The 26,404-nt window shown below is 44.4% G+C and overlaps 1 protein-coding gene across 3 annotated transcripts in view; it reads right to left on the bottom strand.

Moving 5' to 3' along the window:
* The window catches only part of LOC139925661 (axin-2-like), a 32,137-nt gene extending 6,159 nt beyond the window's left edge, over nt 1-25,978 (bottom strand). The window contains exons 1-7 of one of the 3 annotated variants that reach the window (XM_078282520.1): nt 25,915-25,978; nt 9,336-10,276; nt 6,518-6,658; nt 3,590-3,692; nt 1,407-1,547; nt 347-753; nt 56-205 (exon numbers count right to left, since the gene is read on the bottom strand). In XM_078282520.1, the coding sequence (XP_078138646.1) occupies nt 56-205; nt 347-753; nt 1,407-1,547; nt 3,590-3,692; nt 6,518-6,658; nt 9,336-10,165 (1,772 nt within the window). In that variant the 5' untranslated portion in view covers nt 10,166-10,276; nt 25,915-25,978. Of the gene's footprint in view, nt 1-55; nt 206-346; nt 754-1,406; nt 1,548-3,589; nt 3,693-6,517; nt 6,659-9,335; nt 10,277-11,227; nt 11,430-11,792; nt 12,011-25,914 lie in introns of those variants that run through there. The other 2 variants (XM_078282508.1, XM_071917128.2) reach the window with 2 other exon arrangements.
* Between the last annotated feature and the right edge of the window lie 426 nt (nt 25,979-26,404).

The raw sequence follows: 26,404 nt of genomic DNA, 5'->3' as shown, positions 1-26,404 counted from the left end.
TGGGGGCCGATCCGCGGTCACAGCAGAGATTTAGTGATTTTTGACGGACACCTACCTGTGGGGCTTGTGCTTGCCCTGCCTCTCACTCTCTAGGATCCACTGCCAAACATTCTGAGAGCGGTCGGTGGCGTCCAGCGGCAGGTGTGGCGGAGACACGCCCTCCTCGATGGCCTTGACCGGCCGTGTGGACAAAGTGCTGCAGCGACTGGAGGAAGCAGGAGAGGCAAATTAGGACCAGAGACAGAGCAGCTTTACCAGTGGGGAAACTGATTGTATCTCAAGTTGTCGTTACTAGTGTACTATGCTATGACAACTGGTGTCAGCAAAGATCAGAAGTTCCACTTACGCAGGGGTGAAGTCGGAGTAATCGGCGCCCCCTGGAGGGCAGAGGCACTGCACGCGCTGAGCCGCCTCGGCCTCGATCTGCTCCTTGGTCTTGGGCCCAGCGTGGTGATGGTGGATGTAGTGGTGGTGGATGTGCTTGGTCGACTGCCTGCCCGTCTTCAGGACCTTGGAGGCCCCGGGATAGGCACCGAGGAAGGGCACCAAGGCACCGGTCCGGTCTGGGGAGCGCGAGCGCGGTGAGTGTCGAACCACGCCTGGCGACTGGCAGCCGGGCGTCTTCAGCACGCGGGATAGGTGCTCGTCTAGTATGGCCTGGGGGTCTTCCTCACATTGGCTGCCAGAGGGGAGCAGAGGGTGATGGAGGGAGGTGCTGCAGGCCAGGTCGCCGCTCTCCTCCCTTTCCTCCTCCTGGACATGCAAACACACACAAAATAAAGAAATAAAGTTTAGACAATTGACCAAACTATCAGAAAACAGTCACATGTGGAAAACACTCCTTGAACCAGCAAGCAGAGGATGTGGATTTATGTCTCATCTAACACCAACTTATATCTATCGTCCTCTGAAGTCAGCAAGAGCAAACGCTTGGATAACTTGATTTGAGTTTCCCTTTTGCCGCACTGTTATCCTCGCTAACAGGCTTTGGGTGCGCTTCATCTATAATGCAGAGTGTGCCTGTGCTTCACAAAGAAACTGGCACTACACATACTCAGCAAACGTGCCACTGGAGAGTTGCTAAGTGCTAACTATTTGAAGGAACTTCAAGTGTGTCAAGAAACATAAGTTTGAAACTTCCTCCAGATGAAATAGTGGAGGACAGAGAGGGAGAGGGAAGAAGTAGCTAAACTGAGGCAGACTTCCAATTCCCTTGGTCTTTTCCCTGTTCTTAAACATGCTAAAGCTGGCATAAAGGCTCCGTGTCGCAATATGGAATAATTCTCCCGAGCTAACTTTTTACTCGAATACAAGTTAGGGTTTCCAAGCAGTGGCCATGCTAAATGTTGGTGGAAGGTGGAAGTGTGAGACTGCTTAGAAAAATGTGTGTGTGTGTGTGTCCGTACCTCCTGGATCTGCTGCAGCCTCTCCTCCAGTGAACTCATGGTGTCCTGTTCCCTCTTCAGCTTCTCCAGCCGGGTTATGAGCTGGGCAGCGAAGGCCGAGGGCTCGACGGGGGTCATCTCTTTAGGCAGCCTGTATGTCCTCTGTAGGGCACACAACACGGGAGGAAGGACACATTAGAGAGTGTGTACGTGTGTATGTGTGTGTGACTGCTTAGTGTTTCTGACGGATGCAATATGGTGCATTAATCCACTGCCCTTGCCCTAATCCTAGCTTGTTCCAAAAAAGCCTGCTACTATTCCAAAAGGCCTAATCCAGATGCCCTTGCCCTCAAGCTAACCTGAACCTTCTCAGCCCCTCCCCTCCTCCCCCCCCGTCCCTCCCCAGATCTTCTCATGCCCAGTGCCCTTGGCAGTGCCAGGCCGCCGGGCAAGCGGGAGAGAAGGGGGTAGCGGTGGCGGGGTAGCAGTTGGTCTCGCTCGGAGGGGAGGCCCCCTGCCTGCACCCTCTGTAGCCCGACCAAGCCATCAGCTAGGCAGCCTCTGAAGTCAGCACACTTCAAAGGGCCCTTGTCAAACATCAAACGCACACTAGGGGTGGGAGGGACACGCGGCTTTAAATCTCCGAATAAAAGCCAGATATCGACAGAGAAGAGAGCGAGCGAGGAGAGGAGAGGGGAAGAAAAAAGGGAAGGGGGGACAAAATTAAAAGCAAGAAGGAAAAAAAAAGAGGAAGAGAGGATTGAGATGTGCGTTTGTGGAGTGGCAATTGTGTGAGAGAGAGAGAGAGAGAGAGAGATAGAGAAAGAGAGGGTTTGGGAAGGAGGAGAAAGAGGGAGGGAGAGGATAGCGGAGTCAAATACCGGGGAGATCTGAGGGGAAGTAGTAATTTATTTCCCGACTGCACGCAGGGCAGCTCAGAGGTACTCTAGTCACATTATCCTCCTTTTTCTTTAACTATATGCGCCGGCTTCTCTCTCTCTCTTTCTCTCTCTCCCTCTCTTACTTTTTTGTTATTTGGCACACTGGCTTTCTTGATTTTGACTCTTTTTTTGTTGTTCCTCTCATCTCTTTGTAGAGACGATGAAGGGAAGGAGAAGAAAGGCAAGCGGGGCTGCTGGCAAAGGAGCGCCAGCCCTGCACGGGGCCCCCGCTGCCTGGGGCTGGTGCATCATGGGAGACAGAGCCATCTCCAAATCAGGAGGGAGACATTAAAGGAGTGCAAGTGGGAAAGGAAGAGAGAGAGAGAGATCGAGAGAGAAAAGAGCGAGAGAGAGGGAGAGAGAAAAAAGGCGAAGCAGACAGCACACTCAAACGCATGCACAAACATACACACACACACAGAGAAAACTCTTCCACATACACATACCTGTGTTTGGGATAGGAAGGGGAAAGATTTTCATATTTCTTTTCCTGCCTCAAAGAGACCCCCCGCCCCCCCTACCATTTCGTGTCAATCTCTTCTAACCTAGGCCCTTAAACGGTGCCACAAAAACCGAAGGTCTACAAAACCTTGGATCCAATGCACACATGACCCCAAATGGCCCTATGGAGTGGAGGGTGGTAACGGGACAATGTGCTGGGGCGGGGGGAAAGGGGAAAGGGTGACAAAAGCAATTGAGTGGCAGGCACTGTTGGAAGTTTGACAGAAGGATTAAAGCAGCAGTTTTGGTAGTCAGCTGGCTAGTTTAAAGAGTAACTGAGGTATTGCCCTCTCATCTTGACCTCAACTTCATCATTAACATTATCACTGTCATGATCAGCATCACCACTGCTGTCACCATGACTATCATCACTGATTTCCTAAAACATATGAAGCTATAACGCTACATATCATACTACAGCTATTGAGATGGAATACAAAGAAGGCAACACAAGTTTATATTTGACAGCCCTACAGAAGCTACTGGGATGGGAGGGGGAGGCTTGAGACGGCAGAAGAAAAAGTGAAGTGGTATGCAAATTCTGCCTTTCATTTACCCTGACTTTTATATGAAAACGAGCGGGGGAATGGAATATAGTATTCTGTCACAACATGCGCTCTGAAAAAAATAAAATAAAACAGAACTCCTCGAGGGAATCAGGACCCAGTTGTCTGTCAGCGTGTAAAAGTTTGAGTTTAGCAGATTAAAAAAAAAAAGGGAAACGTTGAGAAAGGAAGTAGAACTTAAGGAAGTAGAACTTACAGGAAAGTGGGGTAGCGAAACCTGGCCATTGATCTTGACACTGCGATGCATCTCTCGCTGGAGCTGCTTCTTGGTGCCCAGCTTGTATGGAGGTATTCCATCTCTGCAAAGGAAAAAAAAAGATATACACTTAGACACCAAAAGTCAGTCATAGGCCAGTCAAAATGACCTCATCTGCAATTACACGTAACTGTAATAGCTAACAATCTAATGGATGTTATTTTTGCTAACCTACTGCTTCTCATCATACAGGTCACAGTACTCCCACACCAACACTGTTGGCGCATTAGCACCAGTAGCCAATCTTTGTGGAGACAGGCAGTTCATCATTGAAGTGACCGACATAACACCACCCAGTCACCACCCACCAGGCACATTGCAATTAAATCAAAGGACTGAGGAGCCCTTGAAGCCAAGGCAACAAAAACACACATAACAAAACACACCAGGACAATGGGAAAGATATGCTAAACATCCCAGTGTGGGCTTCAAAAGAAGAGCCCCACTGATAAGTTTACATCAGTCCTTGTCAACACCAAAAGTGTCTGTTTTTAAAAGTAGAAGAGAGTTAGCGCTCCCCCCAGCAGCTAGTTATAGTCAGACACTAAACTGGCTAAAGCTGGCCGGGTAATGCCGCTGAAGTGCTACTAGCTTTGTAGCACTGACATGATAACAATAATAGGAAAAAATGTAACTAGGAATACTAGTCTCCGGACAATTAAGCATTTATTGGGGGAATCTTATTCTCCGTCTTTCATTCTCTGTGTCTGCTAGCTTTTCCAGTCAGCTGCCATTTAAGCCGGGCCAATTATCTTGGCCGTTTTGGCTGCTCAGAAGTGTCTGACCTAGCCCAAACGCTAGTTTTTCCGCTGCCTCTTTGAAATCTCACACTCATGCACATATGCACCCGCTGCCATCTTCGTTTGGCAAGCGCTCTGCTGTGAGCCTCTGATCTCAGCAACATCAAAAGGCTGGTTTGTAAGATAAGGTAATGTTTGAAGTTGGTGCAGCAGCATTCCCCAGCGTCCAAGTAAATCCATAAATAAGATATAAGCAAAAAGAGAAAAAAAAAAATCCCCCACCCCTTCTTCCACCCCACCCCCCCTTCCCCAAATCCTCCTCTTCTTGTTCTTTATCTGGGAAATGAGATTCAAATTTGCAGTGTGCCTTTTAACCACTATAAAAGGATCCACTAATCAAATTGTTCCCTTGAATGAGAAAGGAAGAAGCTGGGGTTTTTATTAAAATCGGTTAGGGGTGGAGAGAGACGAGAGCAGGGGACAAGGACAGCAGAGCGGCCTGTGTCAAAGACCTTGGTGAGGACTACTGAGAGAATATGACTTTGAGACATGATGCTGTTTAATAATGAAGATATGATATCATTCTGGCCAGGCTGTTCTAAAAAAAAAAACCATCTTTTGTCTGCAAATCACATCACAGTGTTTGAGTGACATAATCAACAGGAACCAGATAGTGTAGTGCCAAGCTGCCGATATCAACCATGTTGCAGAGAGCTTCTAATAAGTGGGGCGTGCTACCAAAATCGATGCTTCACAAACTGCACCCTTGAGACTACAAGCCATGATCCCCCGAGGCGCGGGAAGAAACACAGAAAACTCTTCAAAAGTCAAACTCAACCGCCATGGGGAACTTGTGTACTAACAAGAACCCCAAACTGAGCAGCAAAACATCATTCCCAAACAAATCTCGCCATCTACCTCGCGCTAACTGTGTTTTTATCAGTCCAAACTGTCCCCACCCTGGCAAAACCATGTGATGGCTGAACCCTTTGTGCAGGTTGGGGAAGAGAAAACAGTCATGGACTCTTTCATGGTTTCATGGGCCCTTACTTTATGGGGATCTCCTATTCAGTTGTGCAAGTCATTTTCAAAGCAGCCAGCCACCCTCTTATCCCCCTAAGCTCCCCTCGCCTAACAATAGGCTGAAAGCGATTCAGTTAAGCCCTTTATACTCTGTGCACTTTATTTTCTCACTCCCTTGCACTTCGAGCCTCACCACTCCCGCTATTGGCTCTGGAGGGTGGAGGAGAGAGAGGCTGTGGAGGGTTTGGGTGGGTGGGGGTGATTTTTGGGGGTGCCCCAGTCTGGCCAGTGGGAGTTCCTCATGCCTTGTCCCGAGGTCCAGAAATGAGTAACCCCTGTGAAAGCCTTGCAGACACATGATCTCAGCACGCCGCAGAGGCCAGTGGCAGGAAACCGACCCACCATGTGAGTAAGCCTCCTTTCATTTGGTGCCAACATTTTTCAATGAGTTTGTCTTGAGGCCCGAATGGCTATTTCCCTCTCCCCCTCTCCACCAGCTCTTCAAAGGGAAAAAGCGATTAGATAATATGAAAAAAAACAAGTCTGTTGTGGCAGAAGGGTGGGTGGGATGGATACATTTCGACTTTGAGGAAAATGAGGCAACGCCCCCACCCACATCAAGACGTTCTCTCATTTTTTTCCCCCTCTCTCCAGCCTGTAACGCATCAGAATAAACTTCAAAAGGTCTTTAGACATAATGACTTTCCCAGAGTTATCTCCCTGGAGGCCATAGCAACAACTACACATTAATAGAATTACCTGAAGTCAATCATGGAGGATAATTAAAATACATTACAGGCCATTCTTTCGCAACAGCACAATCCCCTGGCCCCAAGAAAAAAAAGCGGAGTCTTTTGAACTGCACGGCCAAATATTTTTCTTCTCACCCCTCGTCTTTTTCCTGGAAAGGTGTTGACTGAACTCTGATCCCGGAAAGTTTAGATACTATGGAACTTCTAAAACTCACAGAGCCTTGGCCGGGGTCAGCTGAATGGAAATGAGCCGTTTGAAGTTGGTATATCATCTCCGGAGCAGGCCGAGTTGAAATGAAACTGACCCCCACTTTTTGATTTTAATAGGAACCAAAATCAGAGGAAGCACTTACACGCTACTGTCCGTCATGGACATGGAATCGTCCGTCGTGGCATCGCTGGAGATCTCGCTGTCGTTGGCACTGGTGGCGGGGGCAAAGATGTAGCCCGAGTTGACAAAGTAGGGGCTGGCGGGGTCTCCTCGCCGGTGAGACCTGGAAGAGACACAGGAAGAGGTTGGCGCCTTTTTCATGTGATTTCTTCCTAAGTTGTGGTGAGCAGAGAATAGACGTGATAGATTTGGGTGACGTTTATTTGCTCTGGGTTTCCTTCTGGTGTTCATTTCATCAGATTTTTTAAAAGCAAACGTGACAGCTTGGAGTTTGTTCTGCTGAAGTTCTTTGCAGATTTCTGTAATTAGAGTCACTTTCGCGAGACTTTGGGGCCTAAGGAATGTGACAACAGTATCAGAGCTGGGGCTGTGGGTTCTCTTTTTTCTTTTCTTTTCTTTCCTTTCTCTCGCTCTCTCTTTCATGTCCCTTCCCCCTAACATACAGGGGTTGTGTGGGGGGCGGAGGGGTGAAGGGTGGAGTGAGTGAAGTGAGCAGCCTTAGCTGTATGTGAATGAACAACAGCACTTCACTCTTCCCTCTCTCTCTCTCTCTCTCTCCCTCCTGCTATCTCTCCACCCTTTTGTTTGGGCAAGGCCCCTACTCCCGCACTTTTCCACTCTCTGAAACTCCACTCTCTCTCTCTTTTCTTGGAGTGTTTTCTCCTCCCCTCTCTCCCCCTTCTCTCTCTCTCTCTCTCATGTCTTCTATCCTTCAGTCTGGGGCCCCTCCTTTACCCCCCCCTCCAACAACCCCCCCTTCCTTTCTAAAGTCTCTCTCTCTCTTTCTACTCTCTCCTGCTGTGTTGCATTCCTGTTCCAGTAGTGAAGGGGGTGGACAAGGAAGAGGGAGGGAAGAAGGGGAGGGGGGAACTTGAGCTTTAGAGAGGGAGGGAGAGGGAGAGAGAGAGAGAGAGGGAAAGGGGGAAGGAGGGCCCCTTTCTTTATGAGAATGCCTACTGCCGGGAGTGCTGAGAGGAGAACCCCAGCATGACTAAAGCCGTAGGCCCCAAGCTCAAACCTGACCTTTGGAAGGTCCGCGCAAAGAGTCAGGTATTTAGCACAGCTGGGCTCTCTGCACCCCCCGCTCTCTTTCTCCATCTCTTTTCTTTCTTTCATGATCCCCCCCTTCCTGTCTTTCCCCCTTCCCCTCCTCTTGTCTCTCTCTGTCTCCCTCCAAAGCATGCTTAGTCTCTGTCAGACAGATTTTTCAAAAAGCAGAGATAAAAGCGCTGGATAGAAAGGAAAGTGGAAGAAAAACACTGAAACACACACACATGCACGCACAATCTAAGGCAAAGTGGGAACGGTGGTTGAGGCTTTCTGAGCTGAGCTGAGCTGAGGATGTGTTGTTGTTGTGTTTTTCTATCAGTTTGGAGGAAAAGTGCTGAAGGTTTTTAATGGGAGAGGGAAAAAAAGAATCTGTGCAGTGGCAAAATTAGTTCCACATGTTTGAGATGGAAATTGGTTGACCTAAAGAGATGGCGAGGGGCAGGGGGAAAGGGGGAGAGAGAGGGTGACGGAAGGGAGAGAGAGAGAGAGGGGGCTCTCTCTCCCGCTTCTCTTTTGGTGAAAAACAAGAATGTTGGGGATCACACCAGGAAACTGAGGAGATGCCCTCATGTCAACAATTCCGGTGCTTTTCAGTTCCCAGCTCAACATGGACACTTTCACACATCATGGAAACAAGTTATGGCGTTATCTGAAATCTACTCTTATGAAGGTTAAAACTCTTGAGGGAGTGTTTAACTTGAGTTAGTGCGTACACTAATATACTTATTCAATCATTTTCTTGTTAACGGCGTTATTAAATATGACATGCTGGGGACAATTTTCAATCCCTAATCTCACAAAATGTTTTAGTAACTTGACAGGAAAAGTGTGGATTATCTGCAGATCGCACTTTTCCTACCAACACCAAAGCAACAAGACATTGTCAGACCTCTCAGTAATAATTGCGTCCAGATGTGAGGACAATACTCAGAGCGGTTCAGTAAAAACTTTGAAAGTGCTCTTTGATGCACGCTCATGCATAAAATCCAGTTTTTGAAAATGTTCCTGGCTTGAAGAGATTTCAGCTGTTGGACAATATGTGGGACGAGTTCTTAAGATAAAAGCCCAAATGCTTTCCACAAACACTTCCACTTTCATCTCTGACCAAGAGAGCAATATCTCTGCTTGGCATAAGACGTGAGTGCGTGAGTTCCTTTAACTCTGTATTAGCATTTCTTTTGAGTTAGGAGATTTTGCATTGGGCTACAATAACCATAAGGCTTAGTAAGTAAGAATAAGAGAGAAATGCTGCATAACTTTACAGTGGCATCATATAGTTTCATGTAGCTGCAGCAGTCGTGAGGCTCGGTGTCTGAATTCATGCCTGAACCGGAGGAAGGGTTTCAAAGCACAGGAAACTTGAGCAAGCCAGCAGAGGGCTGCCTGCGAGACACCATTTACTTAAAAGGAAGGACCAGATCCATTGATGTTTTGTACCCACCCCGCCCCACCACCCCTCCATCCCCCTTGACTAACTGCGAGGCAAGAGGGCACAAACATACAGGCATGTTCCTCCGAGACCCTTTGATCAAGTGCCTTTATCTCTCGCAGGCATTTGTGAAATAACTGCCAATTGCCATATATGCGGTTTTACCCTGTAGTTTAACTAATGAATGAATGGCGATGAGGGGAGTTGCATGCTCAAAAACACAAAATTCAACATTAAGCAACAAATGCATTCCCATGGCGCAGCCCGGGAGGGTAACAGCCTAGGTGAGTGCAGCTCTTACCTGCATCCATTCTCCAGCACTTCAGATGCTGTCCGGATGGTAGCAGTAGCCCTCAGGGTTTTCGCAGACAGTCCAACCACAGACGCTAACGTTTTTGCCTTCAGGTCATTACAACTCCACTCCTCTTCCTCCATGAGAGGTGGAAGGTATCCGCACATCAACTTGAGGCTGCCGAGACCGCTGTGGTTCATGTAAGCCGCGTTCTCGCAACCGGTGCGCACGTATTCGAGGTATATGTCAGAGGTCAAAAACATCTGGTACGCGTTCTCTTCCATGGTGGACTGAATTTCCGTCTGCGCCTGGTCAAACATCGCAGAGTCTATCTGCTGCTTCTTAATACTATCCCTTATAAAGGTTTTGGTGGCGGGTTTCAACTGCTTGGCGACAATGCTGTTGTTCTCAATGTACCGCTTGAAAATAACTTTGGCAACTCGCAGCGTTTTGGTATCCTTTAAGTCCATTTGCCTGAAGCCGTTGCAGGCGAACCAAAAGTCCAAAGTGTCCACGCATTTCTCCCGCTCCAGAAAGGTCCTGAAGAGGTGAGCGCCGTCTTGGTCGCCCAGGAGAAAATGCAGAGACTTGGTCCACCGGACTAGGGGCGAGTCCGGGGACGCGCTGCCCTCTGGCTCCCCGAGTCCATCCTCGTTCCTCCTCGGTGTGGATCCGGGAGGCGCGGCGGCGGGGATATCTTTAACCTTGCTCTGGGCTCTCATTTTGGCAGATTTGCTGGGGTTGTAGCATGACGCCTCTCCCTCCTCCCCCGGTACCGGAGGACGAGGAGCATCTTCTCGGAAGCTACTGCTGATGTGCTCCGTAAGCGCCCTGCTCATGGCTCCAGCTCCGGTTGCCGTGTGAGAGTGCCGTCGTGCCTCCTCTGAGCTCCAACCTAATCCTCCTCACTCTCTAAAAGCAGCGGGGGAGCTTCTCAGCTCCTCTTCACTCTGAAACACAAAGTATTGATCTAATCAAAGCCAGATCCTGCTGAACTTCAAAGGCAGACATCAAGTAAACAGTCCCTTTCAAAAAACCCTCGCCGGGTTCACAGAGAAAGAAAATATGAAAGGCTTTTTTCATTTCATTTATCTATTTATAATCTAAATGAGAGATCAACTGCAGCCTACATTCTCAATATGCATTGATCTGTCACATCAAAAAACATTTTACAAGAATAATCATCGCACAGCGCCTTACTCCTCACCAAAACCGTATTCTCATAACTGTGGCTTACACGTGTTTTCCTAACGAGTCCATGTCACAGGCTTCAACTCCAATTAATTCCCAATCTGTTTCGGAGGACCGTACCCTACTCCTGTCTGCATTACACACAGAGACTCGTTTCCCACGTAGCCCACACTTGTCCTCATCATGCCAGAGATGCACAGACGAGTGGAAATGCATCAGATCTGCACCACAATGACCTTAACGTTATAATGTACGAGGGTAAAAAGCCCCGCGGGAGAAGCCAGTCGCTCATGCGTAACTGGTAGCGATCAATCGCCTTAATATCAGCCAAAGAAGGATATTACAGCACATTATTAAAGCCACAGCCCCGGCAACGTGTCTGAACTACCAACACGATAAAAAAGACATGTTGTAACTGCGAATAAACCTCATCGCAGAAGTGATTTTAGCCTGAGCCATAAATACACACTCAGTGCCAAATCATAAGGGACTGAAATATTATATTTTACCATGAATGATACGCAGCGAAAATGCCGAAAAGTATATCTGTGGCTGTTACAAAGGCTACATAATGGTTACTACAGTCTCAACAGGCGTGCAACAATGTAATCACATATCATACTGTAACCGATGCTAAAATCCTACATGACTGCTACATAAACGTCTCGTGCGTAAAGAAAAAAAAACACAACATACATGCAATCACATACCATTGCAGAGCAAATTCATCCAGAGTAAAGCCCGTAAAAAAAAAAAAGTTGAACTGTTATTCCATTTTCCGTAGAACTGTATCCAATCCAAAACTCTCCAAATGGTAATCCAACACAAAAAGCGACGACGGACTATTTAAAGCCTATGCCGTGCCACATGTGTCCTATCTCGCTGCAAAACAACCAATGTAGTTTAATGTACCCTGTCCCATTCAACAACTGACCTCAGAGTAGGCAGGCACAGTCCCTATGTAGATCACTGGGGGTGTCAAAATCTGGAGGAGGTAAAGGAGGAGGGAGGGGAGGGGGGGGCTCTTACTAAAGAATACATCCCACTTTTTCCCAGCTAAAGAGACACACCACCCAACAAATATTCGGTTTTTATCTAGGCTACACATTCATACATTCATATATACACACAATTGATAAGCTCCTTATCTATCTCACCGTATTTCTCGCCCACAAACAAGAAACACAGCCCACATTTCTCAACTTCAAAGCTCAGCAGCAGCACATCAAAGCGGCCAAGAGAGGGGGCCTGTGGAACAGCTTTCTTACAACTTACCATCCATGTACCCGAGTAGCCTCCCTTATTATAAACGGGAAAGTAAAGTACTCCAACAGGCTGCGCCGGCGTTGTTCTGCGTCCTAATGTTTTATCACATAGGACAATTTTAATACAACCACGGGGGAAAAAAAGGAGAGAGAAGCGTTTTCAACCCGGACTTTCTTCCCCAGGTAGTGTTTCAAGAAGTCATGGCAGGCGGTAGATCTCCTCCAGGCTGTTTCTAAACCAACTGGGCTGAAGGTTTAACTGTGGACTTCAAAGTAAAGAACCGCTGGCCTGGTCCCGGAAGATAGATAAAAAAACAACTACTCGTCTTTGCCGTAACAAAAAAAACGAATAGAAGCAGCACGAATATGCCTCATAAACCCCCCTCGCCCGCTCGTCATCCACCCATCCGATAGATTTAGGTGTTTATAAATATTTAATAAACTTTTATAACGCGGGAAAGTTTTTACTCGCGCGCGAGGACCTTATCAAAGACAGGCAATCTAGAGCCAACTCCCCGAGGCTTTGGAGCGTCAGAAGTAAGTGATCTACCGCCCCAATAGCATTATTCTTACAATCCGTCTGTTACTACATAAAGTTTTAACAGAGACACAGAGCAAGCTGCCTTTGCCTTTGGCTTCTTCAAATGGCAGAACTAAGAAATAACATAATAATAACTAAATTCCTAACAAAAATCATTAGCCTATAATATTCATATAGGGACTTGTAGAGTGTCTGCTGTACTCAATAGTTCATTTATAGTGACCTTATTTTACTTTGTGGTATATTTTAACTTCCCCTTGTATTCCTATATTATTCCTATATGGGCTTATAGTGTATCTGCAGTAGCCTATAGTGATTTTATGGTGGCCTAAACGCACTTTATGGTATTTTTTGCCTTTTATGCTGCCATTATGTATATTCCTGTAATATTCCTACGTTATTATAGGATTACTAGGGTTCTTTTAGGCAAGGGGGATGTGACAGTCAATAATTTAGAGTTTAATATATTTAAAAAATAATTGCCACAATAATTTAAAAGTTATTCTTCTAGGTATAGCCCCTGATTGGATAATCCTATAGAGTGTAACTGTCAAATAATTTATATATTAGTCACACGCTTGCAGCCACAAAGACGTCAGCCTAACACACTTGCCAGTTCCACATACAAGGAAAATGGCATAGCATGACATTTTGATTGAAATTGGACAGAGAGCAAAGGCAAGAGCTGTTCTGTAGTCTTTTAATTCACATGACTTCCCTAATGTCATTGTGACAGAATCTTAAAGAGTGGGTTAGACAGTGATCCAATCCCATGGTACTTCAAAGGCTATATTGTCCCTTTGATGTTGAAAATCAACTTTAAAGGAGAAATATAATTATATAAGTCAGAGGATTCAAATTCACAAAACTCTCATGATGGTACAGGACAAGGGAACTAATGAAATCCAACTACTTCGAGGCCTGCAAGTGCCGTTAGTTAATTCGTGTTGTACCACACATAAAGAAATTAGCATTCTGTATAGGTATTCCCATGTGGATTTGTTGTTGTGTCAGCATCTGATAAAGTGTTTGTCCAAATCTGCACTTAATGTCCAATTTTCCAAGCACTTGGCTACATGGCTGAGGAGAAAATGTAATCGCATCCAGTATGGGTTGGCGCTGGATGTGGTCACTGTTGACTGCTGAGTAAGATTATCATGGATAAGCAGTTCAGTGACAGTAGAACCTTATGATAATTTTCAATTTTGATGCTCCATACCTTCCCACTGCATTAGTCGACGCAAGTTTCCAAATAGTATATTTTAGCCTTGGTATATTCTGTTGAATTATTTTCACACACTCTTGTACCAAAATATGAATTGTGGTGAGCCAGTGCAGAGACAAAATTCACTCATCAAAAAAAGCCTTTCTTGTTTTGTTGGTACAGCATAAGAGTCCGGTTGATTACATTGACACCCTGCCAACCACTTCCTGGATGTGCTATGAGCTTGTCTGACAATCGAGTCCAGCTTATTTCAAACCTAATCTTTTAAGAATTTTTCACTGTAAGGTGTTATCACAAAGCCCTAGGATAACAGACACATAGTATGATCTCTCTCTCTCTCTCTCTCTGTTTGTGTGTGTGTGTGTGTGACTGTGTGAATATGCAGAGGTCATTCATAGCCACTGTTTATACTGGAGAGCTCTGTAAAACAAACATTGCTGCCACAAATCCAAACAATCCAGGACCCAAAATGCACAATAGCTTCCAACGCTTCAGAATGGGGAAGTGCCTGCTGTCTGTGAGATGGGACACAAAATCACAAAATGGGTCAGTGGCGTTGGCACTATGAAGTTAAGGGGGGCACTTAACTTGATCAGCGAGCCTAAATTTAAGCCATGAAATATGTCACCATATTGTTATCTGTGCAGCAACTTCTTTAAAGTCAGTCTTGAAAGGAGAATTGAGATACAGAGCGGTCTTAAAATGTAATATTTGAAGTGGAGGACAATCTTAAAAGTGGGATATTTCACATTCAGGATAAGATGTTAACTTCATTCAAATTAAATTAGGCCGCACATATCACTGCGCAAAAAAAAAAAAAAAAAACCTAAATGAAAAAAAATGTCCAGAGATTGCAGTTTAATTTTTTTTTGCTGATATGCAGGAAGCTTCGTTAATACTTTGCTCATTCTATGTCTGCGTTTGATGACATGTGAAGTTCAGCCTGTTAAAGAATTCATGATTTCCTTGTTTTTAATCAATTTCCACAACCAAAACTTTAATGATGATCAAAACGCAGCCAAAATACAAGTTCTTAACATGATGCTGCCTGTTTTAATTCATTCGGGGAATCTCTTGGGATGCTGAACCCATGTGACCACACCTGTTGACCCTTGAATGCCCACTCCTCTGTTTAGCAGCGACAAAAGAAAGAGGGTGCTGTAAAGTAGCCACGAGAAGCCCTTTTTGATGTTGACCCCGGCCTGACCCCTTTGTTGGGGCCCTAACCATTTCACAGGAAGATCCAAATGCTTTAAAAGCACAATACAGGATGAGAGCGCCACCACCATCTTGCTATTAAGCCCGCAATAAAATGGGGTGACCTGGAGGCTAATTGAGGGCTCGTGCTTGGGAAGAAATTAAAGGCATCTGCCGTATCACGACAGACTGGAAATGAAGCTGCTCTTTAATTAGAGGCTGCATTAAAACAACACAGAGAAAGTATACATTTCACTGCTCTCAGCACAGGTGTCAGAGGAGGATACAAGGAAACTGACATCTTAGACGAGACTTTTAATTGGGACAGTATGCAGGAACAATTTGTTAAACCGAATTTCTCTATCTATCTATCTATCTATCTATCTATCTATCTATCTATCTATCTATCTATCTATCGCATATAGTATGATTCTATGTCAGTATTGCAGATGTCTTTGATGATGTGGCACAAGTTGCGTCAGTCAAACAGTAGGCCTGTGTTCTTTCTTTTTGTTGCATTTTCATTTGAACTTTTGGATTTGCATCATATTGCAGCCCACAGTATATTTCGCACAATGTCAACAATAAATTCTATACGGCCCATTTTATCATCCGTTCCTCTGCTCAAATCCTACACTTGTGCTAAAATAGCACAGAAAAACAGAGGAGAGGGTGGATAATTGCAAATAACCCAATATTTGGGAGTTCAAAGGCTGTGGTGGGTTTGAGTGATAATTTTGGCTGAAGCATCACCATAAACACTAATAAAATTAAGTGCGTCGGAGGGAGGAGGGGGCGTGGCCAGGCGTCCCTTTGAACAGACCCTGTGATCAGTTCCCCCTCTCAATTAGCGTATTGTCCACTTCTCCTTTCAGCTGGGAGGGAGGGGGCAGTCTCCCCCCTAGCTTCCCTTTGAAGTGATTATCCCTTTATCTCAAGCCCGAGCGAGGAATATCTTGGGGGACAATGGCAAATTAAAGCCCATATGGAGAGAAGCGTGAATGTCTGTTTGTAGGCTCAGAGAGAAATAGAAAAAAAAAAGGAACGATAGAGAAAGAAATAGAGTTGAGAGAGAGAGAGAGAGGGAAAGAGGGGCAAATAGCATCATTCTGTTTGCATGAGCTGAGGGGTGAGTGGTAGATGTCAACTCCCATCCAAAAAAAAAGTAATTTAGGGCTCGTGCCTGAGTTGACACTTGTAGCGGAGAGACTTTAGCTTGTGAAGAAGAGCTAAAGGAAAGCGAGGGGGGGGGGGGGGGATCTGTCATGACGGATGGAGAGAGACGGAGAAGGAGGAATGGAGAGATACAAGGATGAGCATGAAGAAGAGAGAGGAGTGCAGTTGTCAGCAGAATCAGATGGCGGTCAGGCAGACAGGCTTGAAGAAGATACAATTAAAGTGTGGAGTTAAGACGGGCTTTGAAGTCGGACATGGTGCATAACACCCTTAAAGTTTGAGAAGCCAGCCATTCATCCGCTTGTTATGGCTTGTTAAGACCATTCCCTTTAAAAGGCCCAATTTGAGAAAATAAACTTTAATTTCAACTTTGAGAAAAAGTCTAAATAAGTCAAGAGTGGGCGACAGGCGGGTAAAAGTGTCAAGAAGGCTGAAAAAAAAAAAAAAAATCCCTGATGGTCATCTTTTAAAACTTGTTGTCCTGAGTGGGGATTTGCTAAAGGAGGGGTGGGGGTGCATGTGAGCACTGAAGATGAATAATTACTTTCTCTTCCCACTCTCCCTCTTTTTTGTTATAATCCTGTTTTGCGGTGGCTTAAAAGTTTAATAATGTATAGAAACAATGCCTGTGATGCTTGGCCTAATCCGTTTTGGCCCGGCAAACCTTTGTGGTAACCAAAACCCCTATCTGATGTGAGCAAACGTTTGCCAAGCCAGCCAGTTCAGCCAGACAGGCAGACGGACAGAGTGCGTCCTGGACCGGGTCATAGGCTTCTCTCTCTCTCTCTCTCTCTCTCTCTCTCTCTCTCTCTCTCTCTCTTTATCTCTGCCAGTATTTCAGGTGCATCTTGATGTGCAAAGCTGTATACAGCAAAAATAGAAAAGAAAAAAGAAAGATATGAATTGAAGAGAATGGACAGACGCCATCCATGGATGGTTGACCAATAACTCTTCCTCTTGGTAAAGTGTTTCTCTTTGCTTCGTGAGATGCTAAATATAGTGTAACTGACAGCAATTACAAATCTTTTACATGCGTTCCTTTATAATTGGTAATCTACACTGACACTGTCCATAGGCCTCCAGCCTTAAAGCTTTGCACTAGGCTTTCTATAGGAAGCAAACTAGTGTAGCGATTAGTCTACTATTGTATGTCCTGCACTGTCTTCTTGCACTGAATGTGAGGTAGTGTTGCCCTGTATCATGTGTACCAATATGTACTGTGTTACTATGTTAGATATGTTTCTGCAGTAGTCACCAAAACAAATTCCTGATATTTATTGTGTGTGACAAATAAGATGATTCATGTTCTGGTTCTGAAAGTAGAGAAATGCTTGCGTGTTTATTTTGAACTCAGTAGCCCATCCTTAAAGAGCATCAGAGAAATGATGTAGAAAAGTGCTTGATATGAAGCAGTACTCAAGCCTGTAATAGGCTGAACAAAACTGGTTACAGACCAACTCTAGGCTAAACTGACAAAAGGCCTCGGCTAACAGGTTCTGGTACTTCTGAGGCTCAACCTGACAGCAAATCCATGCAGTGATAAGGCAAATGAATTGGCCCTATTGATCAAATGATCCAGTGTTCAACTTCTGGACAAGACAGCAGCAAAGCCAACAGAGACAGCAGAGTGAAACAATGAAACCAGCAGACTGACAATGGGGCATTGTTTAAAATACAATATTTACTGCCAGCTGTTGTGGGTATCGACTGAACACATCGTGCCAGTTCAGGCGCTTAACAGAAAGGTGGGGATGTTTGCAATGTCCACACACAGTGTGGGAATCTATGGCAAAGACAAACACTTCAGTGTGTGATTAGCATAAACCTGACAAGTGTCTTTATCACCTGTTTGTGTGAAGTGATACACACAGGTTTTGTTTTCACTGTCACTTTAGAACTGTTTTCCATCAGTGTGTAGCTCAGCACGAGTTGTTTCCCAGTGTCTGTCACAAAGTACTTTACAGAGCAAAAGCAGGACAGGAACAGTTCAAATAAAAAAGAGAAAACAAACAACAATCACAAGATCTGAGGTCAATGTGAGTTTATATACCAGAGGGTGGACAAAATAACGGAAACACCACTTGAAATAGGACTTTAACTTTGAAGTAACTGAACCACAATTACAAAGGGAGCTACGCAGGCGAGTCATATTAAGATGAATGCCAATTAGTAGTGTGTGTCAGCTTTGAAAGAGGTCTGACAATCACCACTTTCATATGTGAATTTTCAAAGTAACATGAGGCAGCTAACAGAGTTCCAAAGAGGCCAAATAGTCAATCCCCAAATTACAAATGCAACAGTTAGAAAAACTTAAAAAAAAAAGATGTTGCCAAGGGAGCAGTCTCAAAAATCACGGCAAAATACGCATCTGCAAAGAGGAACAGTGGTCACAAGTGGAAGCTCACTGACAGGGATGGACAGACACCTGACACCTGACAGGATAGTTGCTAAACACCACAAAACTATGACCACAGAATTGAATTAACATCTCTGTGACACAGTCTCAACAAAAACTGTGTGTTGTGAGCTTCACAAAGCTGCTATTTATGCCATTCATAAACTGCTTATATCAAAGCAACGTAACGCAATATCAAAGGCCAACACACAAATATGCATAACCTGGTGTAAGAAGCACAAAACCTCAACCCCTGAGCAATGGAAAAAGTAATATGGAGTCATCTTTCGCCTTTTTTCCTACATCTGGACAGGTTTACATTTGGAGAAAGACAAAGGATGCCTTCAACCTACAATGTCATCAACTGTTCAACATGGTTGTGGATCTGTATCTGGTATGGTCAGCCATCTCATTAGAGTCATTAGGTCTGATGCTTTCTCTGCATGGTTGTACAACACACAAGGAATATGAGGCCAGTTTACAGGACCAGGTGCACACACTGTTCCATCATGATTTTCCCATAGTCCAAGATGACAATGCCCCCATACACACTGCTTAAGAAAATAGTGGTTTCTTGAAAAACAGAAACACCATGAACACCATGTCAAGTCAAACACCTTCCATGGCCTCCCCCAGTCACCACTGAACCTTTATGGGAAGTTCTGGAGCGCAGAGTGCGAAGTAGGTTTCCATCTCGTTCATCCTTCAAACAACCGGAGGCCATTTCCTTCTTTAAGAATTGTGTGTGTAGTATCCAACTACACACAGTTCAGGACTTGTACAAATTCAATCCAACAAGGATTGAAGCTGTTCTTAAGGTAATAAGAGGCTCTACTCCTTATTAGGTACTTGTTGGGTGTTCTTGTTATTTTGTACTCCCCCCGTATGTATTAAGTGTGTAGTGAGTGTGCGTGTGTGTGTGTGTGTGTGTGTGTGTGTGTGTGTGTGTGCATGTGTGTGGATGTGAAAGAAATTCAGGTCAACCCCAGGGCAGACATAGCAACAGGAGTCTTAAGCTTATAGTTCAGTTCGGTTGAGACCAAATCCCCGGACATCATGGGAATATCTGGGCAGGAAATAAGAAGAAGGTGAAGAGTTTTGCTCTCCCATCCCTCAACAACTACCGTTGAGCCATTGAGCAAGGCACTAATTCCCCAACTTCTCCAATGAATTTGTTGACAGTTGAGGACACAGTGATCCTTAAAGTTTTTCTGAATAAAAAAAAAGAAAATAGAAAAAGGGGTTGTTGTATAATAGCTGAGAAATGTCGCAATGTATGCCACTGATTATCCTGTATGCAAATGCAAATTACCTCTATAAAACAGCAGGGAACAGATATGCTTGTCAAAAAAATCCATAATTATTGTGGCTGTCAACTGGATGTTTTGGCATATGAGGTGATTGCCTGCCAATCATGTTTAATGGGAAGGCGGTTTGTGTTTATTTACCATAAAGGTATACAGCCGGCTCTGCCAGCTCTAAATCGATTAGATATGAGTTGAGAACAGCTCTCCTATTGATTGTTTAGGAACACGGTTAAATCACATAAACATGCTCATTCATACACACACTCTCGCTCCTCTTTCTCCTGCTGTTGCTGTGTGTGCGTGTGTGTGAGCGAGCGTGTGTGCATGGAGGTGTGTGTACATGTGGTGAGGTTGGTGAGGTTTCGCAGTTTTGTTTTTAGTTTTTTCCCCCTCTGTCTTGTTTTGAGATGTTACATTAAAGAACATCAAAAGCAACAGTATGCCTCTCTTTCTTGCACACAGAGACACAGACACACCAAATCACTCCTTATTGACCTCATTCCCACGGCGGCCATTTTGAACGTCTCACTCAGGGTGGGAAATTCTACCCAGAAGACTATAGATAACCTATAAAACTAGCATACTAGTTATCATATTAGCAAGCCATTGGGAACAACAACTACGACAACTGAATTAATTTAGCAGGAAGTTTATCTAGATTAATAGCTAGTTAGCCACTAGCTAGCTACCTATAGGCTAGATTCTGGTAGCTATCTATAATGGGACAAATATATTCAAATGTGAATTATCCCTCTGGATTCTACAGATCCATTCGTTTTTTATTATGTTTTTCAGTCGGGAATCTGTGAAATAGTAAATGCTTGTCCGATTCCCGGCGTTTGTATTATGTGCATCTTGGTACACAGCGGGACATAGCTGGGTTGTAGGCTACTTGATCTTCCGGATAGTTTCCCACCCCGAGTGTGACGTAAGTTTATAATGGCCACCGTGGGAATGAGGTCCATGGCTGATGGTTTTGTGCTGTGAGGTTATCATATTTTTACTAGATGAAGAGTAAAACCCACAGACTATAAATAAAGGGAGTTGCAGATACACTAAGAGACCAATCATTTAGGATCCCAGTCCCGGCCATCTGTTTATTGTTCATATATTCCTGACAGAGTTTCTGAATCCAAAACTAAAACTAAGATAAAAGTGCTTTGACCCTATAGTGGGATGTTTCCCAGTGTCATGCAGCTACTCAGCAGGTGTGCAAAGGGAGGGTGAGCTTCAAAACACTGCACACCAGATAGGCAAAAAGGAACATCAACAAAGCAGAACTGCTGCTATGCACCTCACTGACTGCACTGACAACCAATAGGGAAAACATTCCCACAGAGAGAGAGACAGAGACAGAGACAGAGAGAGAAAGAGGGGGGGAGAGGTAGAGAGAAAGACAGAAAAGGAGAGAGAAAGAGAGGGACAGAGGGAGAAGGTATATATAGAGAGAGGAGAGGTTCAGAAATAGACAGGAGTGAAGAGGTAGAGAGAAAGACAAAGCTACAGACACGGGGGCAGCAAGAGGGATGAGAGAAGAGAGGTGTAGAAAGAGAGGAGAGATTTGTTTCTCTTTCTTGTTCCTTTATTTATGCATTATTTCCCTGTCTATATGCTTTTGGCAACACAGAACCCAGCATCAGAATTTACATGTCATGCTTAAAAAAACAAGGTGAAATTGAGAGGAGAGAGGAAGAGAAAGACAGAGGTGCAGACCTATGCAGAAAGATAGAGAGATAGAGAAAAACACAGAGAAGAGAGGTAAAAAGACAGATAGAGGAAGGGTAAAGTAAAAAGAGAAGGAGAGTAAACAGCAAGTCACTTTCTGTTCCAATCCTCCAAAATAAAAACCATAAACCAATAAAAACCATATTTGCCAAAAACACAATCCGCAAAATGCGAGGGGTGTTTCAGCTACCAGGAAGGCCTGACAGCGGGGCAGGGGAACGACTGAAAACCCCGGTCTGGAGAGGTCATCAGAGTTCAGCAGGCCAGTGTGCAATAAGGCGTCATATCAACGAGTAGCGGCCCTTTGAGCGGAGCAGACCTCCCAAAGCAAAGGCCGAGCCCGTCGCTGCTACTCCCCCGGCCCTGCTGAAATGTGTCAACAAAGCAGTGTGAAAAGAGCATGCTCCAGTGTTTGCCCACCCACACCTGAGGATGATGTGATAGAGAGAGAGAGAAAGACACACACACACACACACACATACCTCCCCCTCCTCCTCCTCCCTCTCAGAATAAAATCCGGTGCCATAAAATGTAAGAGCGGGCAAACAGCTCCTCCCCGGCTTGTCGGGGAGTTTGTTTTAAAGTGGAAATGAGGCTGATGGCGCGCTTGGCGATTAGCCCCGCGGCTAACATGAAAGGAGAGGAAAAGACAGCTGCTAATTTTCTCCTTTGACCTTTGGCTCCCGCTGGTATTTCATACAAACGCTGATTTATGGTGGAGCCTAACAGCTCAGTGCTACCGGAGGGATTACCGTAAGAGAGAGAGGGAGAAGAAAAAATAAAAGAGAGAGAGAGAACCTGACCCCTAGGACTCACACCATCTCGATTCATTTTTCATTCTCCCTCATTTGCTTTATCTTTATGTTTCTATCTCTGTGTTTTTTTACTTTATACGTCCTTCTCCTTTCCCCCAGACCTCTTTGTCTACATTTTCCTTTATCTCTCAGTCTGTCTGCCTTACTGCACTTCTCTCTTTCCATCTCTTTATTTATAGTAGCTCTGTTTCTGCCTCTATTTGTCCTTCATCCTGTCCATCCTTTCACTCCCCCCCCCCCTCTCTCTCTCTTGTGTTCTCTTTCTTTCTCTCTCTGTACCTGCACAGTTAAAAGCATATTAAGTATAGGGATGAGTCTCTTTTCTCTCATTACACACTAACAGTCCCAACAAACTCAGACATCCTGACGCCCTGTGGCACAAAAGACGACACCCGTTTCTGAGCGGATGTTCTTTCTCATCCACCATGCAATACCCAGTTGTGAATATGAACGCGGGATCTGTCCCGGCGCTTTAGCTGCAGGGAGATCCCATCAAAGTCAGTTTCATGCAAATCCCACGTATGGATGGGTAAAGGAAAAAAGGAGGCCCTAAAATGGCCTCTGGGGTAGCAGAGACCCAGGAAGTGTAGATCCGGCTGCACATTCCCTCCTTCCCCTCTCTCACTCCCTCCTATAGCTCGTTCTCTATTATTGTCATTCTATTGTCCCTCCATTGTCCCCTTAGTTTGCCAAAGGGGGGAGTGCCAATGAGATGTGCAGAAAACAACTTCAAACATCAAGGTTGGATATTAGCTTGTAAATCACAGGATGATTGTCGTGGTTAAAGCTGGAGCTGTTGTGCTTTGTTATGCTATCAGCGGATCAACTGAGTCCCTATAATAAACGGCTACATTAAACTAAAACTTGCAAAGCTTGGAGCCAGATGCACAACACTGAATGTATGTAACTTTTACAAGTTTGTAACAGAGGTTTTAGTCAATAGAAAAACATTGCTGAGTCTACTCAACAATTTCAAGCTGTCAGTAAATCTAAAATGCTGTATTTGTAAGACATTTTTAGACCTATGATTTTGGACAGCTCAGCCTAGATACGTGAACATGGACAACATTTTCCCAAAGCTGGGAACAAAAGAGCCGAGACTCTCTTGGTGATGTCATCGAAAAACAAACCCTTTACCTGCTTCATTTGCATTGAGCAGGAGACACATTTGCTGTAATGGACAGTGGCCAGAGTGATCCTGTAACGATATGGGCACATTTCCTGGTTCTTAACTCTTGGCGCTGCAAGGCAATAACACTCATTTGCATGACACATGTCAGATAAACATTCTTTGAGTACGCAAAAATCAGTCTACAGTTCACTTGTTGATTTAGCAGTTCCCTGTTTTGTCTCATGATGTCATCGCCAATTAGATCCTTGGTTCTCTGGTTTCTAGCTTTGGGAGATTGTTGTTGATGCTCACAAATATTAACTGAATCAAATTAGTTTATAATTATAATACATGGGAATTCAGTTTTAGGGTTAAGGTTAGGATTAGAGAAACTGGTATTTTCTACTCCTAAATCACAAAAATAAATAATTCAAATCAACTACTAAGGTCCTCTTGATCACAGATTCTAACTCTCTTAACACCCTAACTCTAATGTAAACGTCTGGCAGATAACATTTGGAGAACAGGAGTCATTCCAACCACCTTCATGATCACTCACTCCTCTCACCCGAAAAAAACCCTCAGCATGGTTTCAAGTCACACTGCATACACATTTTCCTTCTTTCTCTCTCTCTCTCTCTCTCTCTCACTCTCTCTCTCTCTCTCTCTCTCTCTTTCTCTCCACCTATTGTTCTCGCCCTCTGGGTTTCATTCAGAGTTCAAACAGGTCATTAGCAGAGTGATTACAGTGGGAGAGAGGGCATTCATTAAAGGAACACTTCACTCCAAAATTAAAAATCCACTCATTATGTTCTCACACTCATGTCAGTCGAAACGCTGGTGAAGTTTGTGTGTCCACATAACACACAGTGAGTTAGCTGCAGCTCCATGTCAGACAACAAAAAATGATTATAAAATGACTCCAGACAGCTCGTGCAGCATACTCAAAGTGTTTTGTAGCCAAACGATTGCACTGTGAGTCCAAAAGTCCAATATTTAACTCATTATCTCCTAGATTTTCCCCACTGGCAGAGCTCAGGTGGAAGAGTCTTGCTGCCTTCATGTGCTCCTCGTAACCTCCTGCTTCTGATTTTGAAAGCTGTAAATACGACATGTTGCATATTCATGTACTTTTTATTCAGAAATAACAAAATGGAACCTGAAACAAAAGCAGCTTTTTTGCTGACTATTTTAGAAACCAATTGGTACAGAGCTACTTTGCTCTGCATTGGCAGAATGAAGAGGAGATTATTCACATCAGCATTTGAAGGCAACATCTGTTTGCTACTGTAGGGTGAATCATTGTCAGTGAGGAAAATCTAAGAGATAATGAGGTAAATATTGGACTTTTGGACCTACAATGCAATTGTTTGGCTTCAGAACACTTGGAATATGCTGTTTGGAGTCATTTTATGGTCATGTTTTGCTGTTTTTGGAGCTCTAGAGAAACCGAGCCCCTTCACTTCTGTTGTTTTGGGGAAGGCAGACACGGATACATACAATACAATACAATACAATACAATATAATATAATACATACATACATACAAACCTCGACTGACATGAGGGCAAGTAGATAATGACAAAACTTTCATTTTTGAGTGAACTATTCCTTTAACCAAACGTGTGTGTGTGTGTGTGTGTGTGTGTGTGTGTGCATGTGTCTATCTGTGATCACTGTGTGAATGTGTGTACATACGTGTGTGCCTAACTGCTATTACAATGTGTGTGTGCGCGTGTGTGCGTGTGTGTGTGTGTGTGTTTGTGTGTGTATTTGTGTGTGTGTGTGTGTGTGTGTGTGTCTGAATCAATCACTCCAGTGTGGGTGACGACGAGGAGTTGTTTGTCTTTCTCATAAAAGGGAAAGGGATCAAAAGGGCTGGCCTACCAGCTGGACCTTCAATCATACTGGGACAACGTGACTTTAGTGCCCTTGGGCAGCTGGAGCTCTGGGGACTAATGGCGTGTGTGTGTGTGTGTGTGTGTGTGTGTGTGTGTGTGTGTGTAGAACCCCAAAATTCCATACCTCTTCTAGACCTTAATTTTAACTTTCAAGGCTTTGGTCGGTGTTCAGTATGATATATGCTGAGCGTGACTTGGCAACAGGACTGTCAACCAGACCACCACAGTCTATAGCTGAGGATTATATTACATTACGTCAAATGACGGAGTGTCAAGACTACATTGATTGTTTTAAATGTGTATTGCAGAACAACAGTATTTTTCCATATATTTACACACTTTTGTGTGCAATTCCCAAACGTCTCAAGACCTGTAGGAGGGCTGTGTATTTGTATAAATTATAGCTTAATTCAGTGGATGCAAATAAAGCATTTAAAATGTATGTGTGTGTGTGTGTCTGTGTGTGTGTGTGTGTGTGTGTGTGATTGCATGTATAAACATAATATGCTTGGTCAATGATGTAGGCCATATGATCCATGGGCTTATGGGCACTTGCCTCATTTTAAGGGGATCATAATGCTGATTAATTCTCCAAAAGCAGAAATGATCATTGCAGCTTACTATTTCAATCAAATCAGGTGACAAGCGTTGATAACAAGCTCAGCCCAAATACCGTCCCGCTCATTCCAACTTCCCCAGTGCACTTAAAGGCCACAACAGCACATAAACAAGTACTTACCCTCTGCTGCATGCAAGCTCTATCCTTATTCGTATGGTATTTCCTCCAAAACATTAACCGACACCTGTAAAAAAACAAATACAAAAACTAAATAATTGCAAAGTAAATGAACAAAATGTTACAAATCTCCTGATCTTCATAAATCCAGACCTAATCTTTTAGAAAATTCAGTATTATATTATCTAAGTCCCACTATACCAGTTGTTTTCACAGTGACACTCATGTCTAGCTGGCTATGTAGCCCAGCGAGCTGTGGGATAATTTGTGATATGCTGCAGGCTTGAACATTTAAAGAAAAAAAAAAGAATACTAGCCACATGTTGTCAAATGAACAGGAATGCACAAGCTATTGCAACCGGAGTTCAGCAGCTACACAGATGAGGTGAGAGTTCAAATCTTTGCACATTCTCGCCAAGACATTCCACAGACATAGCTTATCATATTTCCTTTCAAAGCCCCTATCAAGCTCCAAAGTTCCAAAATGTCACCC

Source organism: Centroberyx gerrardi, chromosome 3, assembly GCF_048128805.1.
Source record: "Centroberyx gerrardi isolate f3 chromosome 3, fCenGer3.hap1.cur.20231027, whole genome shotgun sequence".
Classification (NCBI taxonomy): domain Eukaryota; kingdom Metazoa; phylum Chordata; class Actinopteri; order Beryciformes; family Berycidae; genus Centroberyx; species Centroberyx gerrardi.
This window is presented reverse-complemented; position numbering and strand designations above follow the sequence as displayed.